Here is a 20,298-nt window from a genome sequence, read left to right on the forward strand (position 1 = left end):
TCGAACCTACCATGTGGAATGTTGCAAGCGTTTGTTTAGTTTCCGACTGCAGTTTCCATCTATAGAGAAATAGTTCTAAACCTGACCGAACGCATCATGAGATTGCCAGAATATTTGGCACATAACAAAATCGCGTTTCTTTTTGCTCTTTCGTATAGATCATTGAAACACCGATGAGGCCACACATCGGTCACGCTTGTTTGCACGTAAGCATGCTTGGCCGTAGCATTTAGATTATGTGCGTTATAACGTTCGGGAACTTGAAAGAGCATTCCGACTTTACATGCAACAAGACAAGCTGCTTTTATCGTTATCTGAAAAAAGCGATTTCCTGCGGGTTTACGCTGTGCTTGATCAAGTGACCGACAGTCTTTCACCTGCTGTGGAGGTTTCAGATATTGCAAGGTAGTGTCGTGCTTTAATGCAAGTAGATATGTTTTTTCGCCAATGTCTACCTTCAGCGCGCGCGTGGCTTGTCTGGACGATTGCAGGTACGTTTCTCGCGTTAAGCAACGCTAGGCGTCATTGTTATGTGACGTTCTTCGTTGAAGCTGTTGACGTGTCATACGTACGACTTCGTCGCCGACTACGGAGGCATTCAGTAGTTGGCATATATTCGAATAATACTCGTCAGTACGTCTGAAAACTGTTTGTGGAATCGAATACTGCCTGTTCATTTCGAGTAACAACCGAAAACCTCGATATTCGATTTGTCATTGGAAATGTCCGAATATGCAAAACCTCTAGATGTTTTTTTTATCGACATGATTGTTTCGAGTCCCTCTGCTTTTGCTATGACAAGAACTGCGGCTGTCCATCTGAAATTTCTCCTGGGCGGTAACACGTTATAGAGCGTTGTGCTAAAAGTCTAACAGTAGAGCCGTTGCTTTTAGGCTGCTCACGGGAAGCCCGCAAATGTCAGTTTTACTGCCTTGCGCCGAAATATGCTCTTACGTGGCCTGCAAAGGCCATGGGTAATAACATCACGAGAGCGCACGCGAAACGAACACCGAGTTTTGCAGTGACCGCACCAAGGGAATATTTCTGCTGCGCCCACTTTGAGCGCTAATGTCGAGGCGCACAAAGCCTGTTTGAACGTTTGTAGCTTCTGTGCACCGCTTTGCAGTTCTCGTTTCACTCGCGTGGCCTTTCTGTCGACAGTGTAGGGTCTCAGCTCTGGCCGCTCGGACCGCTCAAGCGTGTGATAAGGCTCGCTGCAGCCTCGCCCACTTTCTCAAGTCACTTACCAGCCGGATTCTCTTTTCGGAGTAGTCTCGAGTGCGATAAGCGTGTAGGGATGTACCGTCGAGTGCATAAGTTAATTTAAGGACCACAGGTGCTACTAAAATTTTCTTCGCAGCCCACGCATAAATGCTGAAATCAAGTGGTACTGGCTATATGTGCCCCTGTTTGACCAGTGCCATGCATTAATACAACTTGAAGTTGCACGGCACTGCTAGAAGAAATTAAATTTTCTTGCTCATGCCGTGGTCTCAGACTTTTGCGCTCGACTGTACGTCATACGTAGCGCTTGGCGGGCAGCTTCCGCTTTTAGAGCTGCTGAAGCCTCACTTCGCCACTCTTTCTCCTTCTGCCGTTACACTGCTAGAGATCCCCCTACACAGTTGTGACGAGTGCAGCAGGCTTTCGTCTTTTTTACTCAACCTATCTCCCCTGGGCCGGTGTTTTGTAGCGATGCGTTATGCTTTGTTCTATACTAGTCTTGTCATCCACCGCTCACGGCCGGCTGATCCCGTTGATGACGTGAGCGGACCGTCGCTCTGACCACACTGACCGAGCGCGAAAAGCGCGAAAGGGCATTAGCATCGGAAAGGCATCGCTACAAAATACCGGCCCTGCTTTGCATTGAGCGAAGCCATGTTAGCACGTGGCCAGCGGGAGCTAGCGCTTTCGGGTCCTGCTGGTGCCACATCTTTGGTGAATAGCAGGAGCGCTCGTGAACAGGACATTACATCATACGCTTTGCTATATTCGGAATTATTTAAATGTGGAGAGCCCGTTACAAAGGGCAAGGCACCAAGCATCATCATTATCATCAGATTGTTCTTCAGTGCTTGAAGTTTGAAACTGCCCATATAGCTGCGGCGCTGCGCGTGGCGCTTCCCTTGTATAGCCTTGACCGTGAACAGGAGACTCCAGAGCTTGTTTTGACCCAGCGAGCTTGAATTGCGGCCTCACTACAGTGTGGTCGCACCTGCGCTGTGCGTTCATCCTACGCTCCGCATTGTTTTGCAGATTCGTATATGAGTAGCAGGCCTGGGGGATTTTACTTCACGCCGACCACTGCCTTTCCGTAAAGAAATTTCTCTCTTGGGTGTTGTCACTTCTCTCTCGTTTAGCGGTAACGTTATGTACGCAAACGTTATGTAAGCAAACCTAGTCCGGTAACATGCGCTCAATTACTGCATGGAGCCTGTTCTGGAAACGCTCAGGAGGCCGACAGGGTGCGCAGCCGTCGTTTATTGCCTCGGCGACAGTATCGAACCTGTGCGCGTCAAGAGGCCCTGCTTATCTTCATGTCTTTCTTCCCTTCTTCCTGTTTATCGACGCGTAATTACCGTAGGACAAAAGTGCCGCCAGCTAAAATCCAGGAAGCACCGCACGTGAGCAGAGGCGCTGTCGCGAAGGCGTGGTTTCGCCTTTGTGGTGTGTTTTTGACATTTATCAATTTTATCACATGCACGCGCAAGCTACTCGTTAGTACACGCAATATCGCACTCTCTCTGCTTCCCTTATGCTTGAAGCGCTGCCAACTCGATTTTTTTTTTTTCGGTCATCCTACGTAGTGGCGTTTATATCGCTAGTATACACGTGCATGATAATGCGCTGTTTGTGCTCCAGATGATGTCCTTTGCAGGCTGAAAAAGCGAGAGCATTGGGGATCTTGCCGGCGGGAAAGGGGAAAGCAGATAAGAAAAAAAAAGGAAGCAAGCCACGAGGATAAGTGCCACCAAAAAAAAAAAAAAAAAAAAAAAACTGAAAAGCCACTTGTTGGGGAGGGGGGCGAAGGCGGCGGCGCTTCCCTTCTCAGTTTCCATTCTCCGCTGACGTCGGGATGCTGTTTTACTTGAGCACTGCCTCGCAACGTCACCGAGTGTGTGACGTTGCGTCAGCCGCCGGCTGCCATTGGATCAGCGGTGCTGGGCGAGGAGGGCGGCGAGGGGCAGAGCGGCGCTATAAGAACGGCCGGTATGGCGCCGTGAGGAGCTAGTGATGAGCACAGCCAGGACCATAGCCGCCCACTTGAAGTACTTGTCGCGTGTAGTTCGGAAATGTCTGCCTCCGGATCGACGCAGTTCTTGGTGCGCCAGCGCACCCCCGCCGCTGCGACTGGCCTGCGCGTAGGCCCTGCCTCGGACAGCATACGGGACAGCGGACGGTGAGGGGAACGCTCACGTTCTCTTGCCGGCGCGCGCGGTCTCCCTTGTATCGGTGCGCTTTGCATAATGCGCTCGCTCCCCTGATCTTCGTGAAAACCTGCGATTTGAGGGGCCAATTTGTTTTTCTTTATTAACCATAGTCCCCTGTTTTGCTTTGTTTAGCGGGCCGTCGGCGCTTGCTGACACATCTAAATGTGCACTATCCATTTTCCGTGTCATAATTTGCCTCAAATTGCTCTCTGCAAACCTTAGCTTGCGCCGTACTTTTGCAACGAAGATTTTAATACGTTGTCTGTCACTGTTCGGAGGGATAGAGGCTTAAAAGGTAACGAAGTGATTCAGTGCTGATTTTTTTTTTTTTACCGCCAGTCCTGTCTGAATGCTTTCGCAACCCGTGCCTTGTTCTAGAAGCCGGCTGTCCGGCTCGTCAGTATCGCAGTGTTGACGAGTACTTCCGCACGCATCCAGGCTCGCTTGTTGGGCCAACCGCCTCCCAGGTCAGCATTGCCCTTGATCCGAGCTGTACTGCCAGCTCGAATGAATATCGCGGACTCTCCTGTCAGGACCATGTGGGGGCGAGGGAGATCGATGACTGGAAGTTAATACACTAAACTGCCGGTTGATGAAATATATAGTTTCGTCTCTGTTTTCATCCTGCGACCGTGTGCGTGTTTTAATTCTGCAGGATAACATAGCAACCGTGCATGTTTAGTACGTGTGGCGTACCATACTGTTAAGTAATTTTTTTAGCGCTTTGAAAGACGCAGGACAGAAGGGAGTTGACGCACAAGTGCTTTTGTGTGTCTATGATTTCTGCCCTGTGTGTTAATGCCCTAAGCTAAACAAGTATTACGCTGCTCGCAAGAGGCTCCAGTATTCTAGATGGCAGTTACCCTTGATTCCAGACTGTCATAACAACCTGCAAATTCCATTTTTATTTACTTGAACTTTTGATTATGGATAACTCTCTCCGCTGCTGCTTAACTGACACAGAGGGATAAAAACTCGAGGTATTAAGTGTGTAAGAGGTATTAAACGTTTACAACTCTGTAACTCGGCAATAAAGAACGCTATCAAATTTTGTAAATTGCATCTAATAGTACACCTAAAGCGGACAAAATTGATGTATTAAATAGACTCTTCAGTAGACCAGTAATATATAAGTAGGACTTTTGCAAAACCCTCGTAAACAATGTAACAAATTCACGTAAGATACAAATTGATATATCGAACCTTGGTCCAAATTTTCCGGAGTCCCCCACTACGGCGTGCCTCATAATCAGATCGTGGTTTTGGCACGTAAAACCCCATAATTTATCAAACTTCTCCGCTTTGGCTTCTCTAACGGATGCAGTTATAGAACTGCGATATGTTGTTGGTGCAGAGCTACAAATTTGTAAACTTCGTGCTTCATTTTTGTTTTTCGAGCTTGCCAATTTCGTTTGAAAAATTCAGGCGTTAAATCAAAATCCCGCTTCCAACAGTGACTTGAACTTTCTCCCTCAAATGCCATAAATTTCATTAAACTCGGCCCCTTGATTATCTCAGACAAGTGTTTCAGCGTTTTACATTACGGTTCTGCAAAATCCAGGACGGTTGGCAACACTAGTTCGTTATGCCTCCTGGGTCTCACACCTCTGAAGTGTGACCTTTCACGGTAGGAGCTGCACGAGCGTCTGTGAACTGTTACACCGGCTGAAACTTGCGGGCCTAACATTGCGCCTCTACGCTCAGCACCCTTCACCGATTTTGCGCAGGTCACTACTTCCTGGGGCACGTTAACCGACCTGTTTGCTAGCAAACAACGCGACGTTCGGCAAAACGGTCGCTCGCCTTTGTTTAGCCACCTGTATAAAAGCACTTGTAGTGTCGGGTCGGTAAACAAATTTTCGTTTTCTGCTGTGGTACTGTACCTTTCCACGTGAACCCTGTCGGTGTGAATTACCTTCGTGTCCTTGCTGATCGTCCCTGTAGTTGGGTTTACGGGTACTGTACCATCGTAAAACATTGGTCTAGGTGTTCAGCCTCATCGACGTTCGCACACATCCTTTCTTCGCGACTTCGTACTCCCGGCCTTCGCGCGTGGCCTCGGTGCTGAACTTGTCAGAGCAAGGCACACGAACGGCTCTTTCGACCGCGGGGACTGGCCGCCGTGACATAAGCAAGTGCCCTTGCCGACTGCCGCTTGCATGCGAGCGTTTCCATGGAAATTCACAGGCATTCGTCCGCATAGACGATCGATAAGATAACTCGCATCGCTTCTTCAGTGAAATGAGGTGACTGCTGATATCTTCTAGACTCTGCGTCTGGGTGGTATCAGGAAGCCACTTGCACAAGCTTATCTGTGCGCCTCTTTGTCATGAATACTATTCACCTTGAATAAGCGTGCTTAAGACGACTGGTGTGATAACAGGACTTATGTCTTCTGCTGTTGCGTAGAGGCGGTGAAGAACTAGTGTGGTTTCTCTGATCTCGGCTACATGCGTTGCGAGCCCTTGAAATATTGGAAATAAGTAGTCTCTCCAGTCGGGTCCGCTCTTTTGGTGACGAGGCATCGTGTGGTCTTACTTGATTTCACTTGCCTCTTGCAGCTCGCAAGGTTCATTAAAATAGCACTCGCTCCCTGAACTATAATAAATATCGTGGTGCCACCATTTTGCATCATAAATGTCGGATGATAAAAGGCGGCGTACGGAGCTAGCCATAGCATTTTCTGCATATTGATAATACATTGTGCAGGCAGGCGTCGTACAAGCGGCTCTGGAATCGTTAACAGGGGGGTATAGGGAAGCGGGAAACAAGTTAGTAGTAGCTGCTGGTAAAGCAGATGCCAGCTTTAGTGTATTGCGCGCGCACACACGCACACACACACTCTCACGCGTCGACAACACTTGACGTCCGAACGGCCTCAGACCAGGGCCGGTATTTCGTAGCGATGCGTTATGCTTTATTCCATACTAGTCTTATCAATTTCATCCACCGCTCACGGCCTGCTGACCCCATTGATAACGTGAGCGGACCGTCGCTCTGACCACTGACCAAGCGCGACAAGGCATTAGCATTGGAAAGACATCGCTACAAAATACCGGCCCAGGACACTGACATACTGAGCTTGCTCGCTATGCGGCAGTTGCTGCCCTCTACATTCCCTGAATTGCAACGCGTCGTTCTGTGCAGGTCCCTGAAATGCTTGCAGTCGCAACTGGCTCCCGTGAGCGCGTGCGCTCGTGCGCTGAGTACGTCGACGGCGCTCCAGCAGCAGCCGCAGCCGGCCACGCTGTCGGCGCTGCCCAACCATGTTCGCGCCTACGTCGAGGAGAAGCAGCGCCTGTGCCAACCCAGTGCCGTGCACATCTGCGACGGCAGCGAGGCCGAGAACAATCACCTTCTCGACCTTATGCTCAAGGCTGGCAGTATCGTGCCGCTGCCCAAGTACCGGAACTGGTGCGTGCCGCGTCTCCATTGTGGCGCTCAGTGTGTGTGTGTGTGTGTGTGTGTGTGTGATTTTTTTTGTTCATCTGACAAGCAAAGTGTGCAGTAGCACCAACACTTAGTGCCCTTCCACTCTGTGAAGGACGACCAGCGACTGTCTTCTATTCTTGTCTTCTTATTCTTCTAAAATGATGAAATTATATATTATATATATATATATATATATATATATATATATATAGGGTGTGTGTGCAAATAAAGCATCAAGACGGACTCCTTAATGCACCCTAATCCTCCTCCATCCACCTTAATTGGTAGATTGGTGGGTAGACTGATTAATGGTCATCCATCACTGGTTTTGACACTTATGTTAAGGAACCTACATAATAGGCTACTGTGGATTCAATTTTGTCGACGCAACTTTTCTACACACCCTGTTGATGCACGCGCTTTTGGTCAGAACCTAGCCATATACAGCTTCTCTGTAATATTCACATATAGCATGCAAAGGTTTCATCTCAAGGTTGTGCACTCTTACATCTGCTCTTTGGGTAGAAACTAGTTGCACCTGTGGGCCAGATATTGAGCTGTTGCAATATTGGAATGCAGGGAAAAGCTATCAGTATCCATAGTCGTAGGTTATTAGGTACACATTTATGTAATAGATACTGCCCCTCTGATGCTTAACCCATTGTTCCATAACCATTTAGAAATTTACCCACTAGCAGAATCTTGGGACAAGTTCCTTTAAACGAAGTATTGATACTTAATATGCTTCCCCAACTCTTCTGTTTGCATTAGTTACTTGGCTCGGACAGACCCAGCTGATGTTGCCCGTGTTGAGAGTAAGACATTCATCACTACGGAGAGGCGGGAAGAATACCATCCCAACACCAAGAGAGGGCGTCAAAGGCACCTTGGGCAACTGGATGTCTCCAACAGATTTACAGAAAGCTCTTGGTGATCGCTTCCCTGGTTGCATGAAAGGTGAGCCAGTGTAGTAGCCTGCCTAAGCATACTTGGAGTGCATTTGTACGACGCAAGTAAGTTGCATTTGTTCTTATGGCCTGCTATTGTGCTCGTGGCATCACTAATGCATACCACTGGCAATGAAGTTCTTTGAACTGCTACTGTGCGTTGATCACAAATGCAGACCTTTGTGCATTACATTTTTCTTGCAAGGTAATGGGCAACATCTTTATTGTGGCCCTTCATTCTATTTGTGTTTGCTTCTGCAGGTCGGACAATGTATGTGATCCCGTTCAGCATGGGACCTCTTGGCTCTCCATTGAGCAAGATTGGAATTCAGCTCACAGATTCGCCGTATGTGGTAGCCAGCATGCGCATCATGACTCGCATGGGATCGGAGGTGCTGCGGACTTTAGGAAGTGGCCCATTCATCAAGTGCTTGCACTCTGTGGGACAGCCACTGCCCATGAAGAGTGAGCATGTGACAGCCTGTGTGCTCCCACTGCTTTGCGCCTAACCCTTTCGTTACTGTACCTTTCAATTTGATTGAAGGTCTTTCTATGCGCTGGAAAATATTTCTGCCAGAATTCTTCTACTAGCAACATCATGCACCTTCTGAAATGACTTCTGAACTTAACTATTGGTCAAATTTAACCATTTTTGGCAGTTGGGGAATCTGGCAAAATAAAACTTCGACTGGAGGTGGAGGTATCGTCGGAAGCTAGCCTTCAACGCTCCTATCACTTACTCAATAACACGCCGAAAAATTTGTGCTTTGATTGATTTGCAACATAATTTTGAAATGACAGCAGCAGTGAGAACACAGCTTCTCTCGGGCTGTTATAATTTTCTGATCCAATGTCTAGGCTGTTTCAACAATGTCTCAAACCATGGTAGATGCTCATGAGTGCGTGTTCTTTTGATAAAGTTGCATTTCATATTAGTCGAACAATTATTTTTACCGCCATGGGTTTAATTTACCCATCTGCGTTTCAACAGCTTATGTACAAATTATTATGAGCAATGTTTCTCGTGTTGGGTTTTCACTCGCAAAAAAGCATGCAGTCAATTTCAGACCAATCTTCAACTGAAGCTTGACTAGCAGTCTAATCTCTTAAATTTTTAACATTGCCTGTGCGAGTGCCCTTATTCATTACTGTACAATATTGTGCAACATTCCAAATTGCTGTACAACACTGTACAGGAACTGAATACAGCACATGGAGGCTCCAGCACCAGTTGAATGCTCAGTAGACCATCTTGCTTGGCCGGAAAAGCTGATCGAATGCAATAATCAAGTATGAGGAGTGTTGTGCATGCTCCCTGACCTGAGAACAGTCGCTTTGTGAGCTTAAAAAATGCAGTAAAACGAACCAGATGCCCGCTGCAATGAGTAAAAACAAATGTTCCCTTTAGAATAGGAATTTACCAATTTTCAAATTTGCAAGGCTACTGCTTTCCCACATAGCATGGGCATCACTATGGCTAATATTGATGCCAACAAACCGTAATAATTTTTTTAGCATTATTTTACTTGCTAAAGGTTACAACTACAAGCCAGGTTTTGTATATTTCATATTTTTTTAAGTCTCGGTACTTATACTTAAAATAGCAAATTCTTACTTTCATCTGTTCCTTGAGGTGCCTCTTTGAAGTTTCATATAAGAATTCTCAAACTGTCTGATCAATTATTACTGCTTTACATCCATCCAGAACACCAGTGATCATACTATAATTTTATGTATCGTGGTGTATATCGTAACTACTACGTCTTGAAATAAATGTTAAAATGTAGAAGCACTGAAATGAGCACATTTCTAGTAGTAACAAAAGAGTTAAAGGAGCTGGCAATCCCTTTGGCCACCCTCCACATTTCGCATGAGATTCTAATTTAAAAATTTTTTTGCATTAGAGCTGGAAACCTGATTATTGTGTGCTGGTTTTATAAATTGCATGCTGTATTTGTGGAAACTAGTAGCCGATAAAATATTTCATCACCTATACTTGAATGAGCAACTGCATCTTGCAATAATAGATATTTGCTTGCCTGTCTAACAGCCAAATACTTGCCTCTTGCATAGTTTTACTGTGTGTGCCAAACATGTGCAGGTGCTGTGGGCTTTGGAAAATGTTATGTGCTGTTTGAATAATTTAATACTTCTGTGTTGCACAGACTTGGTATGAGCTGTGTAGCTCTGTCGTTCAGTTTACACCTCAGGAGTGAGGAGATAAAATTGCTGCACTTTGTTATTGACATGCTCGGCCTACATAATTTTGTTTCTCCTTTCTACTTTTACAGCACCTCCCGTGAACAGCTGGCCTTGCAATCCTGAGAAGACTATTATTACACACATTCCAGACAACAATGAGATCTGTTCATTTGGTAGTGGCTATGGTGGTAACTCCCTGCTTGGAAAGAAGTGCTTTGCCCTACGTCTTGGTTCTATACTGGCACAGAGAGAAGGCTGGCTGGCTGAGCACATGCTGGTTAGTAACAATGAATATACTTCATTAGTAAAGCATCATTTGGCAAGCATTAGTGACATTTTTAGAACGACGGAGAGCTGAGCTATTTGGTAAGGACTCGTAATGCACAAAATGTCTGTGTCTGCAAGCCTTACATTTTTTGCATTATGTAACATTTTAGCATGCCCGAATTTCATTGGCAGCAGCTTGCTCACTTGTGTGTAGGGAAGCCATTGATTTTTATATGCTTTGTTCACATCCAATACCTGTTTGCATGTAACAATGAATATACTTCATTAGTAAAGCATCATTTGGCAAGCATTAGTGACATTTTTAGAACGACGGAGAGCTGAGCTATTTGGTAAGGACTCGTAATGCACAAAATGTCTGTGTCTGCAAGCCTTACATTTTTTGCATTATGTAACATTTTAGCATGCCCGAATTTCATTGGCAGCAGCTTGCTCACTTGTGTGTAGGGAAGCCATTGATTTTTATATGCTTTGTTCACATCCAATACCTGTTTGCATGTGGCAAGCAAACATCAATCACTAGCACATTGTATTAGTCAGCTGTGTGTTTTCTTGAAAGTGTTCTTATAGTAACATTGTTTGTCTGTGTATTTCAATCTGCATCCTAAATAAGATGGAAACAATAGAAACTGTCACAAATAACTTCTTACCGTTTCTTTAACAAGGATAATTTTCATACTCAGTATCACTGTTTTGATTGCATGTTTTTTTCTCTCCAGATTTTGGGCATTACGAACCCTAAAGGACAGAAAAAGTACATTGTTGCTGCCTTCCCTAGTGCCTGTGGGAAAACCAATCTGGCCATGATGACCCCAACCCTCCCTGGCTACAAAGCAGAATGCGTTGGGGATGACATTGCTTGGATGAAATTTGATGAACAAGGTGTACTCCGAGCCATCAACCCTGAATATGGATTCTTCGGAGTGGCTCCTGGTTTGTGCATCATTTTCTACTGTATTAATTTAAAGCTAGTGGAGTTAGTACAAATTAGGGCTGTTTAGATCATTTAAACCCAGTGAGTGTACTTGGTGGAAAAAACGGACATCAAATATTGAATAGAATGCCAAACTATTTTTCCAAACATAGTTAAATCATGAATTTCATTAAGCTGAGGTTTCTGTGCTTCAGCTGTAAAAATAGCATCTATCCTCCGCTTGACAGCTGGCATGCACGCAAAGGATGCATTCATTGTTAGGCAACATTCTTGCATCTTGTGTCGTAGATAGCATCTTGTCAGTAAGAATTAACGGAATCCTGCTAGCAACTAACAAAAATTACAGGATCATATGCCACCATGTGGCATGCATACACGTGCATCACAATTTTCACTTTACACTTGTTGTTTACTAATACCGTATGTCGCAGAAACGAGATGAGACAGCTGCGTTCGATGCAAACGAAATCCAGATACATTTTTTTTATTGCTGTTTTTTTTACTACGTGTGCACGCCTTTGGAGCCCGCCGTCGTCTTCTTTCTCATCTTGTCCGCTCCCATGAGTTTCAATACCGTATTTACTTGAATCTAGGCCAACTCCAATCCTAAGCCGATCCCCCATTGTCTGAAGCCAGAAAAAAAAAAAACTTGCCTCGAATGTAGGCCAAATAAAAAAAAAAAGGGATGACAGGGTTCACATAATGAAAACAGCATTTATTGAATATGAACATGCCGAGCTCATTCTATGTCATCATTGCTGCTAGCCTTGTCACTATCTTCCTTATCGCTGCCATTTTCAAACAGTGCACTTTTTGCAGGAGTGCACTACCAAAGTTCCTGGGTAAATCTCGTCCTCCTTGCGGCACACGCAAAAAGCATCTCCCGTTGCCCCCTCTGACAGACGGTTATCTCATCGATGCCAAAGTCCCGCCCGTCTTGAACATTTGACAATGCCTTTGCGGCTAGCACAATTGTTCGTTAGAGAGCGGCGCTATAGTGGCATCGCCTGTTTGGTGCCATTACGATAATGCCACGTCGCGCACCGATACACCATACCGATACGACACAGGTCAAAATGGCAGCGTCGCTCGTGAACTTCAGTTGGCTGCTGGCACGGCTAGTAGCGGCTGCGATACTGACTTTTCTAGATGGCGCTAACTATGCACCATATTTATCAGTTTCAGTTCAAAACTGGTGTTTTTCAAAATCCTGAATCTAAGCCGACCCTAGAGTTTCGTATATTATTTGAAAAAACTATCTGCCTAGGTTCGAATACAGTATGTAACGAGTCGCGTGGTCAGGGTAGCTCTGTAACCTTATGTCTCTACACTATGCTGCCAAGAAACTGCCAACAGTGCAGCCGATTGCACAAGAAATATACACACAGTATGGGCGTGCTATTTTCTGATATTTTATTAGGCGCAGTTTATAAGATATGAATGGCAAGCTTGCAGGCACAAAAGTATGCCATCTTATCTCTTGTCCAATTGTCTGCACTGGCTTCAATGCGTCTACACAGATATAAAGCGCATTCCCTTTGCTGTTGCCGAGGTACTTTTGTGCATTTTTGTGGAATGACTGGCTGCTGGCACATTAAGAAGCACGTCCATGGGACCTCTAGTACAATTGGTGCATCCTATCCCCCGCTTGACAGCTGGCAACATTTGAACACTTGATGCATGCACGCAAAGGATGCATTCATTGTTGGGCAACATTCTTGTATTTTGTGTGTCGCAGAGGCTGCACATGCATGTGATGCACGTAGACTTAAGCTACTTGGAAGGAAATATTTGGGAAGAAGTACATGTTCATTGAAACAAATGTTTGTAAATCGAGGTTTGACTGAATATCTGGTTCTGTGCAGGCACTTCCATGGCTACTAATCCCAATGCAATGAAGACCATAGAGGAGAACACCATGTTCACGAATGTGGCTGAAACAAGTGACGGTGGATTTTGGTGGGAAGGCATGCCAGAACCAAGTCCAGGCATTCGCATCAAGTCGTGGCGGGGCGAAGAAAACTGGACTCGGGCTCATGGCACACCTGCTGCACACCCTAACTCCCGGTTCTGCACTCCTGCTGGCCAGTGTCCCATCATAGATCCTGCCTGGGAGGACCCTAAGGGTGTGCCAATCTCTGCCATTCTCTTCGGTGGACGCAGACCTCAAGGCAAGTTCTTTGGTTTAGCCATCCTTCTTACTTTCTTGCCTCAATTTCCCTACTCAGTCACTAGGTAAACCCTTTCATTTTGCCATCTTAAAATCTGCAATGGCTGCATATGACAGCCAATAATTTGTTTTTCTGCATGAAGTTGAAGTGCTACCTTAACTTGATGTTGACCTGGTTGCAGGCAAGACTAGTCTGTTTATCGTGGGGGTGAATTCATTACTGCAAAAAGAACTTTAATGACTATGTAGGGCTTGTATATAACCTTGTGTACAAGGCTCTTATGGGAATTCCAGAACATTATTAGCCCTTTGCTGTGCACCCATTCGCTGTTGGTTCTGCTGCCCTTGGTCAGCATCTTGTTTCGGGAATCTTCCAATGGATAGTCATCTTCTGTGCTTTCCAGAATTCTGCACTTTTAATATGTATGAACATGCCATCCCGTTCAAGTTGTCTTTGTGACCATTAAATTTGCAGTACTGTTGCTGAGGTCCTGGTAGCCAAAATAGCTGTCCTTTTTTTATATGCAGTTCAGTGTAGCTGGCATTTTGCTGTCGTCACGTAGTTCAGCATCGAGGATACCAATAAGTGGTAAACCAAATGCCTAAGTGTGGTGCACCCCGATGCACAAGATTTGGGGCATGGCACCCGTCTTGCTCGTGATGGCAATGGTGATACGTGCTTTCACTTAGCAATGTTTGTGCACCCTGTTGCAGAGCAGCAACTCCGTGCACAAAATAACTGCAGAAGGTGTCATGACCTGAATGCAATTTAAAAAGCAATGATGTGCTGAAATTCTCCATTAGAAGGGTGTATTTCAATTTTTATTTTTACTGCTGTCATTCCCTAGAATTAAGTTTATTTCGGTGCTTCACTTGCAGGTGTTCCATTGGTCTATGAAGCTTTCAACTGGCAGCATGGAGTTTTCATTGGATCAGCCATGAGGTCTGAAGCTACCGCTGCTGCAGAGCATAAAGGTAAGGTGGATACTTTTATCTTGACTATGCAGGGCTTTCACGGTCACAAATAAGCAGTATATTATGCTTACTTGATAACTGACAGAAAACTTAAACTGGTAGCACCCCTGAGAAAAGCATGTTCATTTTGCCATTATGCTGCAGTAGAAAGTTTGGAACTTGGTTTGCTCTGTCTGTCTGCTTCATTATGGTGCAGTGTGCACCATCATTGTTAAGCTAACCTTATCCTCACTTTGATCATGTGAATAAAGTTTTTGCACACCACTGCCACTTATGATCAAACTGTGAAGCTGACAGCTGGACATGTGAACCACTAAGCTTTCGTGCAACTTCTTTGGTTTCCAGTTTGTGTAGTGTTAGTGGGTGCAACATAGAGCGAGAGAGAGAGAGAGAGAGAGAGGGGTAGTGCCTGCATGTGTATTTTGGAGGCAGCAGTACACAATACACTTGCACAGCATTGCGCGTGCTGCCTTGAATTCGTAAATTGGAGTCACTGGTGAGAGAGGCCGAGTTCTCTGTATGTCATGCCTCTCGCTGAACAAGCTTTTTGCTGCCAGTCATTGAAGTGTTGTCATGCCACCGTTGTAATTGTTCCATGCAGTTGGGGAGTTTGCACAGGGTTGCACGACTTTAGGACAAAGTTGGGGACATTGTAGGGAATTGGGGACATTGAAGGGAGTTAAGAGCCTGAGGAATTGCTGATCCTGCCTTGTCTACTTGGAATGATTTTTATGTAGTCTTTACTACATTACAATTTTTGGGTGTTCATGTAAATTTGAGCAAGTGCTAAGTAATGCATCAGAATCTTGTGTGAGGGGGAGCTCATTCTGTTCTTTGCCCTTGGATGTACTAATACAACTTGCTTTCATTGTTTTGCAGGCAAGGTGATAATGCATGACCCATTCGCCATGCGACCATTTTTTGGATACAACTTCACAAACTACCAAAGGCATTGGCTGAGCCTTGGTAAAGAGGCGGGAAGGAAGCTTCCCAAGATCTTCCACGTCAACTGGTTCCGCAAGGGCTCTGATGGAAAATTCTTGTGGCCTGGCTTTGGTGAAAACAGCCGTGTCATTGACTGGATCTGCCGTCGTGTGGATGGTGAAAATGGAACTGCTAAGGTAAGCTGTTCCTATACTTTAGCAAGGTACTGCTACTAGTTTATAAACATCTGTAGGAGTTGCCTATGAGAAGGTGCACATAAAATGTTTCACATTTATGTTGTGCATTACACGTACAGATGGAAAACTAGACAAAATAGACGATCATGTGATATTACAGGTTTCCACATCTGCTTGGCTTTGCTTAGATTAGCCAATGTTAAATTGCATAGTAACACACTTATATTAATAATACATATTATTCATAATAATACATATTAGTTGAAAACATGAGGGGGGAAACAATTGTGACACTGTCATATTCACCAAGCATTGAATAATGCTTCTTTCAATGTCATTATATGATAGTAAACTGGTTGAAGTTGTTAAATCCTAAGTGGAAGAGTGGTGTTGGGCATGTCTGCATCGTCTTTTTATGGTGAAGACCTGAATCAATGGAAAACAAAGCCATCGGAGGTTGGACGCCTACATGGAGCCACCCACTGCTGACAGTAGTAGTAAATTCCACCAATACTCAAATGAAAAGTTTGGTGCAATAAGCTTTCCCACTTCTACTCTGTTCCATGATGACTTTGCCACCTGACCAGCTTGTCCATGTTGCAAGATTTGTTTTCGAACATTGTAAGCTCATATGTTTAGCCCACAGTCTGTGTTTAAATGTACAGCTTCTTGCCTTATTGAAGCAAAGTTCATATATCATAGATGTGTTTTGTTTTTTTTAAACTCGGAGCCAGTAAGCACTGTGACCTGCTCTTTACTGTAGTCTAAAATATTAGTCTGTTTTAGCTTTTTTGCATAACCTGGTTGTGGCAGTAATCATTTATAAAAATGAGAGCTCTTTGATACTGTTGCAAGAAGGTTTGACTGCAGTGAGTATGAAAACATCTAAAATTTTTTCCACATTAGGAATCTCCCATTGGCTACCTTCCTTCGGATGGAGCATTGAACCTGGATGGCCTTCAAGAGCCTGTGAACATGAAGGAGCTGTTTGATGTGAACAAGGACTTCTGGCTTCAAGAATGCAGCGAAGTTCGCAAGTACTTCGATGAACAGCTTGGCAAGGAGCTGCCCAATGAAATTTCCCAGGAGCTGGACCAGCTGGAGCAACGAGTGAAGGCTATGTAGGCTCCATAAAGCAGCCTCCTCCGTTGTCTCCCCCATAACCAATTTAGCCTTTGTGCCATGACAAATCGCCTCAAGCTGCCTCATGACTGTAGTTGCTAATAGCCAGCTAATTACAGGCGCCACGTACGTGATTTAGGTTTGTTACCACTTTGTATGATGTACTGTTTATGAGCAACATTCAAGTGCCTTTTGGGACCACACCTGATATAATGAGCAATTCCATTAGAAGAGAATTGTCTGACATGCTGTCCTGGCAGTTTTGCTTGCCAATGTTTTAAACGGACTATGTGGTCTAGTCTATTCCAGAAGCTTGTAAATAATGTGAATGGTTTTTATTTATGAACATTTTAGCTGTTGGAACAGGTTCTACTGCCTCCTTGGGCATTTTCTGGAGAATAAAGAGTGAAGCTATTTTTGACGCAGAACACTTGCCTCATTCTTTCACCTCATTCTTTCACCCCCTGCTTATTCACAGTAGTTTGTGATGCTGCAATGTCCCGGGCAGCTCATCACACCAACTTGAAACTGTGCACTTCCTCAATGCTACTATAATCACTCTCAATTCGTTAAAGCCATATTTGTGATACGTTCCAATAATGGCATCAAGCCTCTTAACAAGAACGTGCGTTCCTTTACTAGGTATACAGTATGGACTACTTCAGGATGTCCCTGATATGCTTGGAACAAGATTAGGTGAGCAGTTTATACCCAAGTATCATTCATGGGATGGATCCCTGGTTGGCAGCTCTTGGTGTTTACCTCTGCAAGTATACACGTCTTAGAGTTCCACCCTTTGAATCCAAATTTTACTTCTGTTATACTGCACTATGGCTATTGCTTTCAAAATAGTTCACAATGGCCTTTCGTGTCGAGCTACAGGGCCTGCAAGGCTCAATTTTATAAGCCCTTATGCATGAGCAGCAACATTCCCATGTCCACCATATAGACTCGTGCAATGGAATAATAGTATGTGTGCATGGGTGGCTTAGCCTGTCCATTTTGGACTAACTGCCATTGTGGGCGTGCACAGCAATATAGGTAGGTGCAAACCACGTTGGCAATCCCCAGAGAATGTTCTTTTACATGGTGCCTTTGCTGAAATCGGCCCTTTAATGTTCAGCCATGAGCAAAGGATCGTAGTAAAGGAAACGTTTCCTTCAGTTATCTTGCTGAGCAGGTACATTGGTTTCATTTTCTAAATTCGGAATATTGCAGGAATTGCCTTGTATCTACTTGCACACTCATTTACATGAGCATACAAAGGCAAACAATTGCCTACCTCTGATTTGTTTGGCTGCTGTTGAGCCAGTTACATTTTTGTCAAATACTGAGCAACTCTTAGCATAATCTATACATATTATAAATGGCAAAATAAAAAAAAATGTTAATAGCACTAAAACATATAGTCATACTGAACAAATATACATAGATTGTGCGTTTCAGCACACACTTCATTGTTTATTTTTCCCGTGTATCCGCATGAAATTATTTTTCAGGTATAAAACGACCTTCCCAACATGCTATATGTGTATGGCTGATGGACACTGTGCACCTCTGTGAAACCTACTTTGTTCACGAACACCATTAACAAAAATGGCCCTAAATCAAAACACATCTTTACAGTTGCATAGGTTGCCATTGGTGTCTTAATTTCGAGCATTTCTGCCTTCTCCCATGTTTCTTCACTTTACATTATGGCTACCTGTGAAGGCCCTACGTTGCCCCTGCCCGCACAGCCATAAGCATGGTTTAACAAGGTGACTAATAGGGCTAATGTGCTAGGCTACATCTTGTTGACATTCTTGTCCTTTTCCGTTTTTTTGCTAAGAAAGGATCGTATTGCCAGTGCCAGGCGTGTGCCTTGAATTCTACTAAGACTGCAGTTATCAAAATGAGGTTTGTGCTGTCCACCCTGTTATGCTAGTTTTCTTCGTTGGGCCGTGATGCATGCATCGTTAGTTTTGTATAGGATATGGATACCACATGTATTTTATTGCAATAGCAGTTGAGCCGCCAGGTTGCTGTGATCGCCATCGTTGGCGCCAGTCAATATATAACTACCGTTGCCCTCATCTTGTCGACGTTGCCACTGCTAGTGTTTTTCATTGTTGTATACAGGGGAGATTTCGACAAGTATTGCAGGAACTTGGCACAAAGTTGCGGGTGTTAAGGTTTAGTCAGTGTCTGGCAACTTTTGTCAGTGTCTAGTCAGTGTCATGGCACCTGCAGAGCTGGAGGAGCTGCTGAAGGTTGTCTGAAGTCGTCACATAAAAATAGGAGTAGGGAAACTTTAAAAGTGCAGCAAATTGGTGGAACTGCATGGTGACAGAACTAATAGTATGGACAAGAATGTAACAAGAGATGACTTGAAGCCTAGGTTTATACCTATACATAGCAATTTATACAGCTTATCCCACTAAGGGCAGCAGTCGCGCCGCACTGGGATGACGTGTGATGGCAGTGGTGCGTGTGGCTGCATGATACGCAGGTAGCACGTGTCGGCAAGCTTCCCCCTTTCTTTTTCTTTCTTTCTTTCTTTTCGCTATTGCTTTCTTTTTCTCACTGGTTGCTTTGCGCGACGAGCTTTCCTGGCTGTCGCATGAAGCGGAGGATCACTTTTTATTTGCTTTCTTGGGTGCTCGCCAAGCGATCTTGTTATTGTTCACGGGGCGAGAACACCAAGGTTTATCTCCGTGGTTGGTTATACGTCGGGCTTGTAGCATAGATTTCGTGTGAGTTTATGGACAGGACGGTGCAGAGCTGGCCCAAAGCCAGGAACGCAAGCTGTCTGACTAGTGTCTCTGGTGGGCACACGCCGATGCAGGGAACGTTGGCAGCAATGAAAAACCCTCCTTTATAGCACGAATGTTCACCCTCGCAGCGTGGTCGACCGGAGCTCCTCCTTGTTGGCACGGTTGCCGAGTTAAGGCCCCGTTCCGGTGGCGAGTATCGTGTGTCTGACGATAGTACAGCGTCGTGCATTTTAGGGCAATTATTATGCTGCTCTGGAATGTGGCGCATGAATGTTTTTGCGCAACCGGTTTAATGTTAGCTGGAGCGAGAACTGCTTCAATTTGTGTCGTTGGATGCTCGCGACAAATATAATGACGCTACGAGCCAACTAGCAAATGTGTGGGCAACATCCGCTGCGCGCGGAAATGACCGGAAGTGGTCATACAGTCGAACCCGGATATATCGAATCTGTAGGGTATCACGAAAAAGTTCGATATATATATAGGCAATTTGGTATATAAAATAAAAATTTTGTACGAAACTTTTCCAGGGGATTTTACTTCTGTTCGTTATACACTAATTCATTATATGTGGGTTCGCTATATCTGGGTTCGACTGTATTCGAAAATATTTGTTTTGTGGCTTATCTGAATTACCGTTAAAGGGGCCCTGAACCACCCCTCAGGGCTTGGTGAAATAACATAGTCCGCGGGTAGCATACGCTGCTGTGATCATCTCAGCCAAGTTTTGCTGTCGTACGCGGTGCGTGGAGCTCGCAAGCGGAGCGCGAAGTCACCTTTCTCTCAAACGCCCTCTTTTCAACAGAGCCATGATCCTCACTCTCTTCTGTGTGCTTTATTGCGCAATAAAGCACATTCCAATACGCGGCTGCTATTCGTCGCTGCGGTCGGTTACACTGCGGCCGCCGCGGGTGCCGCCACGA

The 20,298-nt window shown here is 45.0% G+C and overlaps 1 protein-coding gene across 1 annotated transcript; it reads left to right on the plus strand.

The window, feature by feature from the left end:
- The first annotated feature begins 3,220 nt into the window (after positions 1-3,220).
- On the plus strand, positions 3,221-17,047 carry LOC119436109 (phosphoenolpyruvate carboxykinase, cytosolic [GTP]-like). The gene is given in 11 exon segments (XM_037702856.2): positions 3,221-3,400; positions 6,579-6,845; positions 7,635-7,713; positions 7,715-7,820; positions 8,072-8,275; positions 10,102-10,289; positions 11,017-11,230; positions 13,097-13,402; positions 14,281-14,376; positions 15,256-15,497; positions 16,404-17,047. Coding segments are annotated over 11 exon segments (2,028 nt in total). The 5' UTR covers positions 3,221-3,293; the 3' UTR covers positions 16,623-17,047.
- Positions 17,048-20,298: the final 3,251 nt, after the last annotated feature.

This window comes from Dermacentor silvarum, chromosome 1, assembly GCF_013339745.2.
Source record: "Dermacentor silvarum isolate Dsil-2018 chromosome 1, BIME_Dsil_1.4, whole genome shotgun sequence".
In the NCBI taxonomy this organism is placed as follows: domain Eukaryota; kingdom Metazoa; phylum Arthropoda; class Arachnida; order Ixodida; family Ixodidae; genus Dermacentor; species Dermacentor silvarum.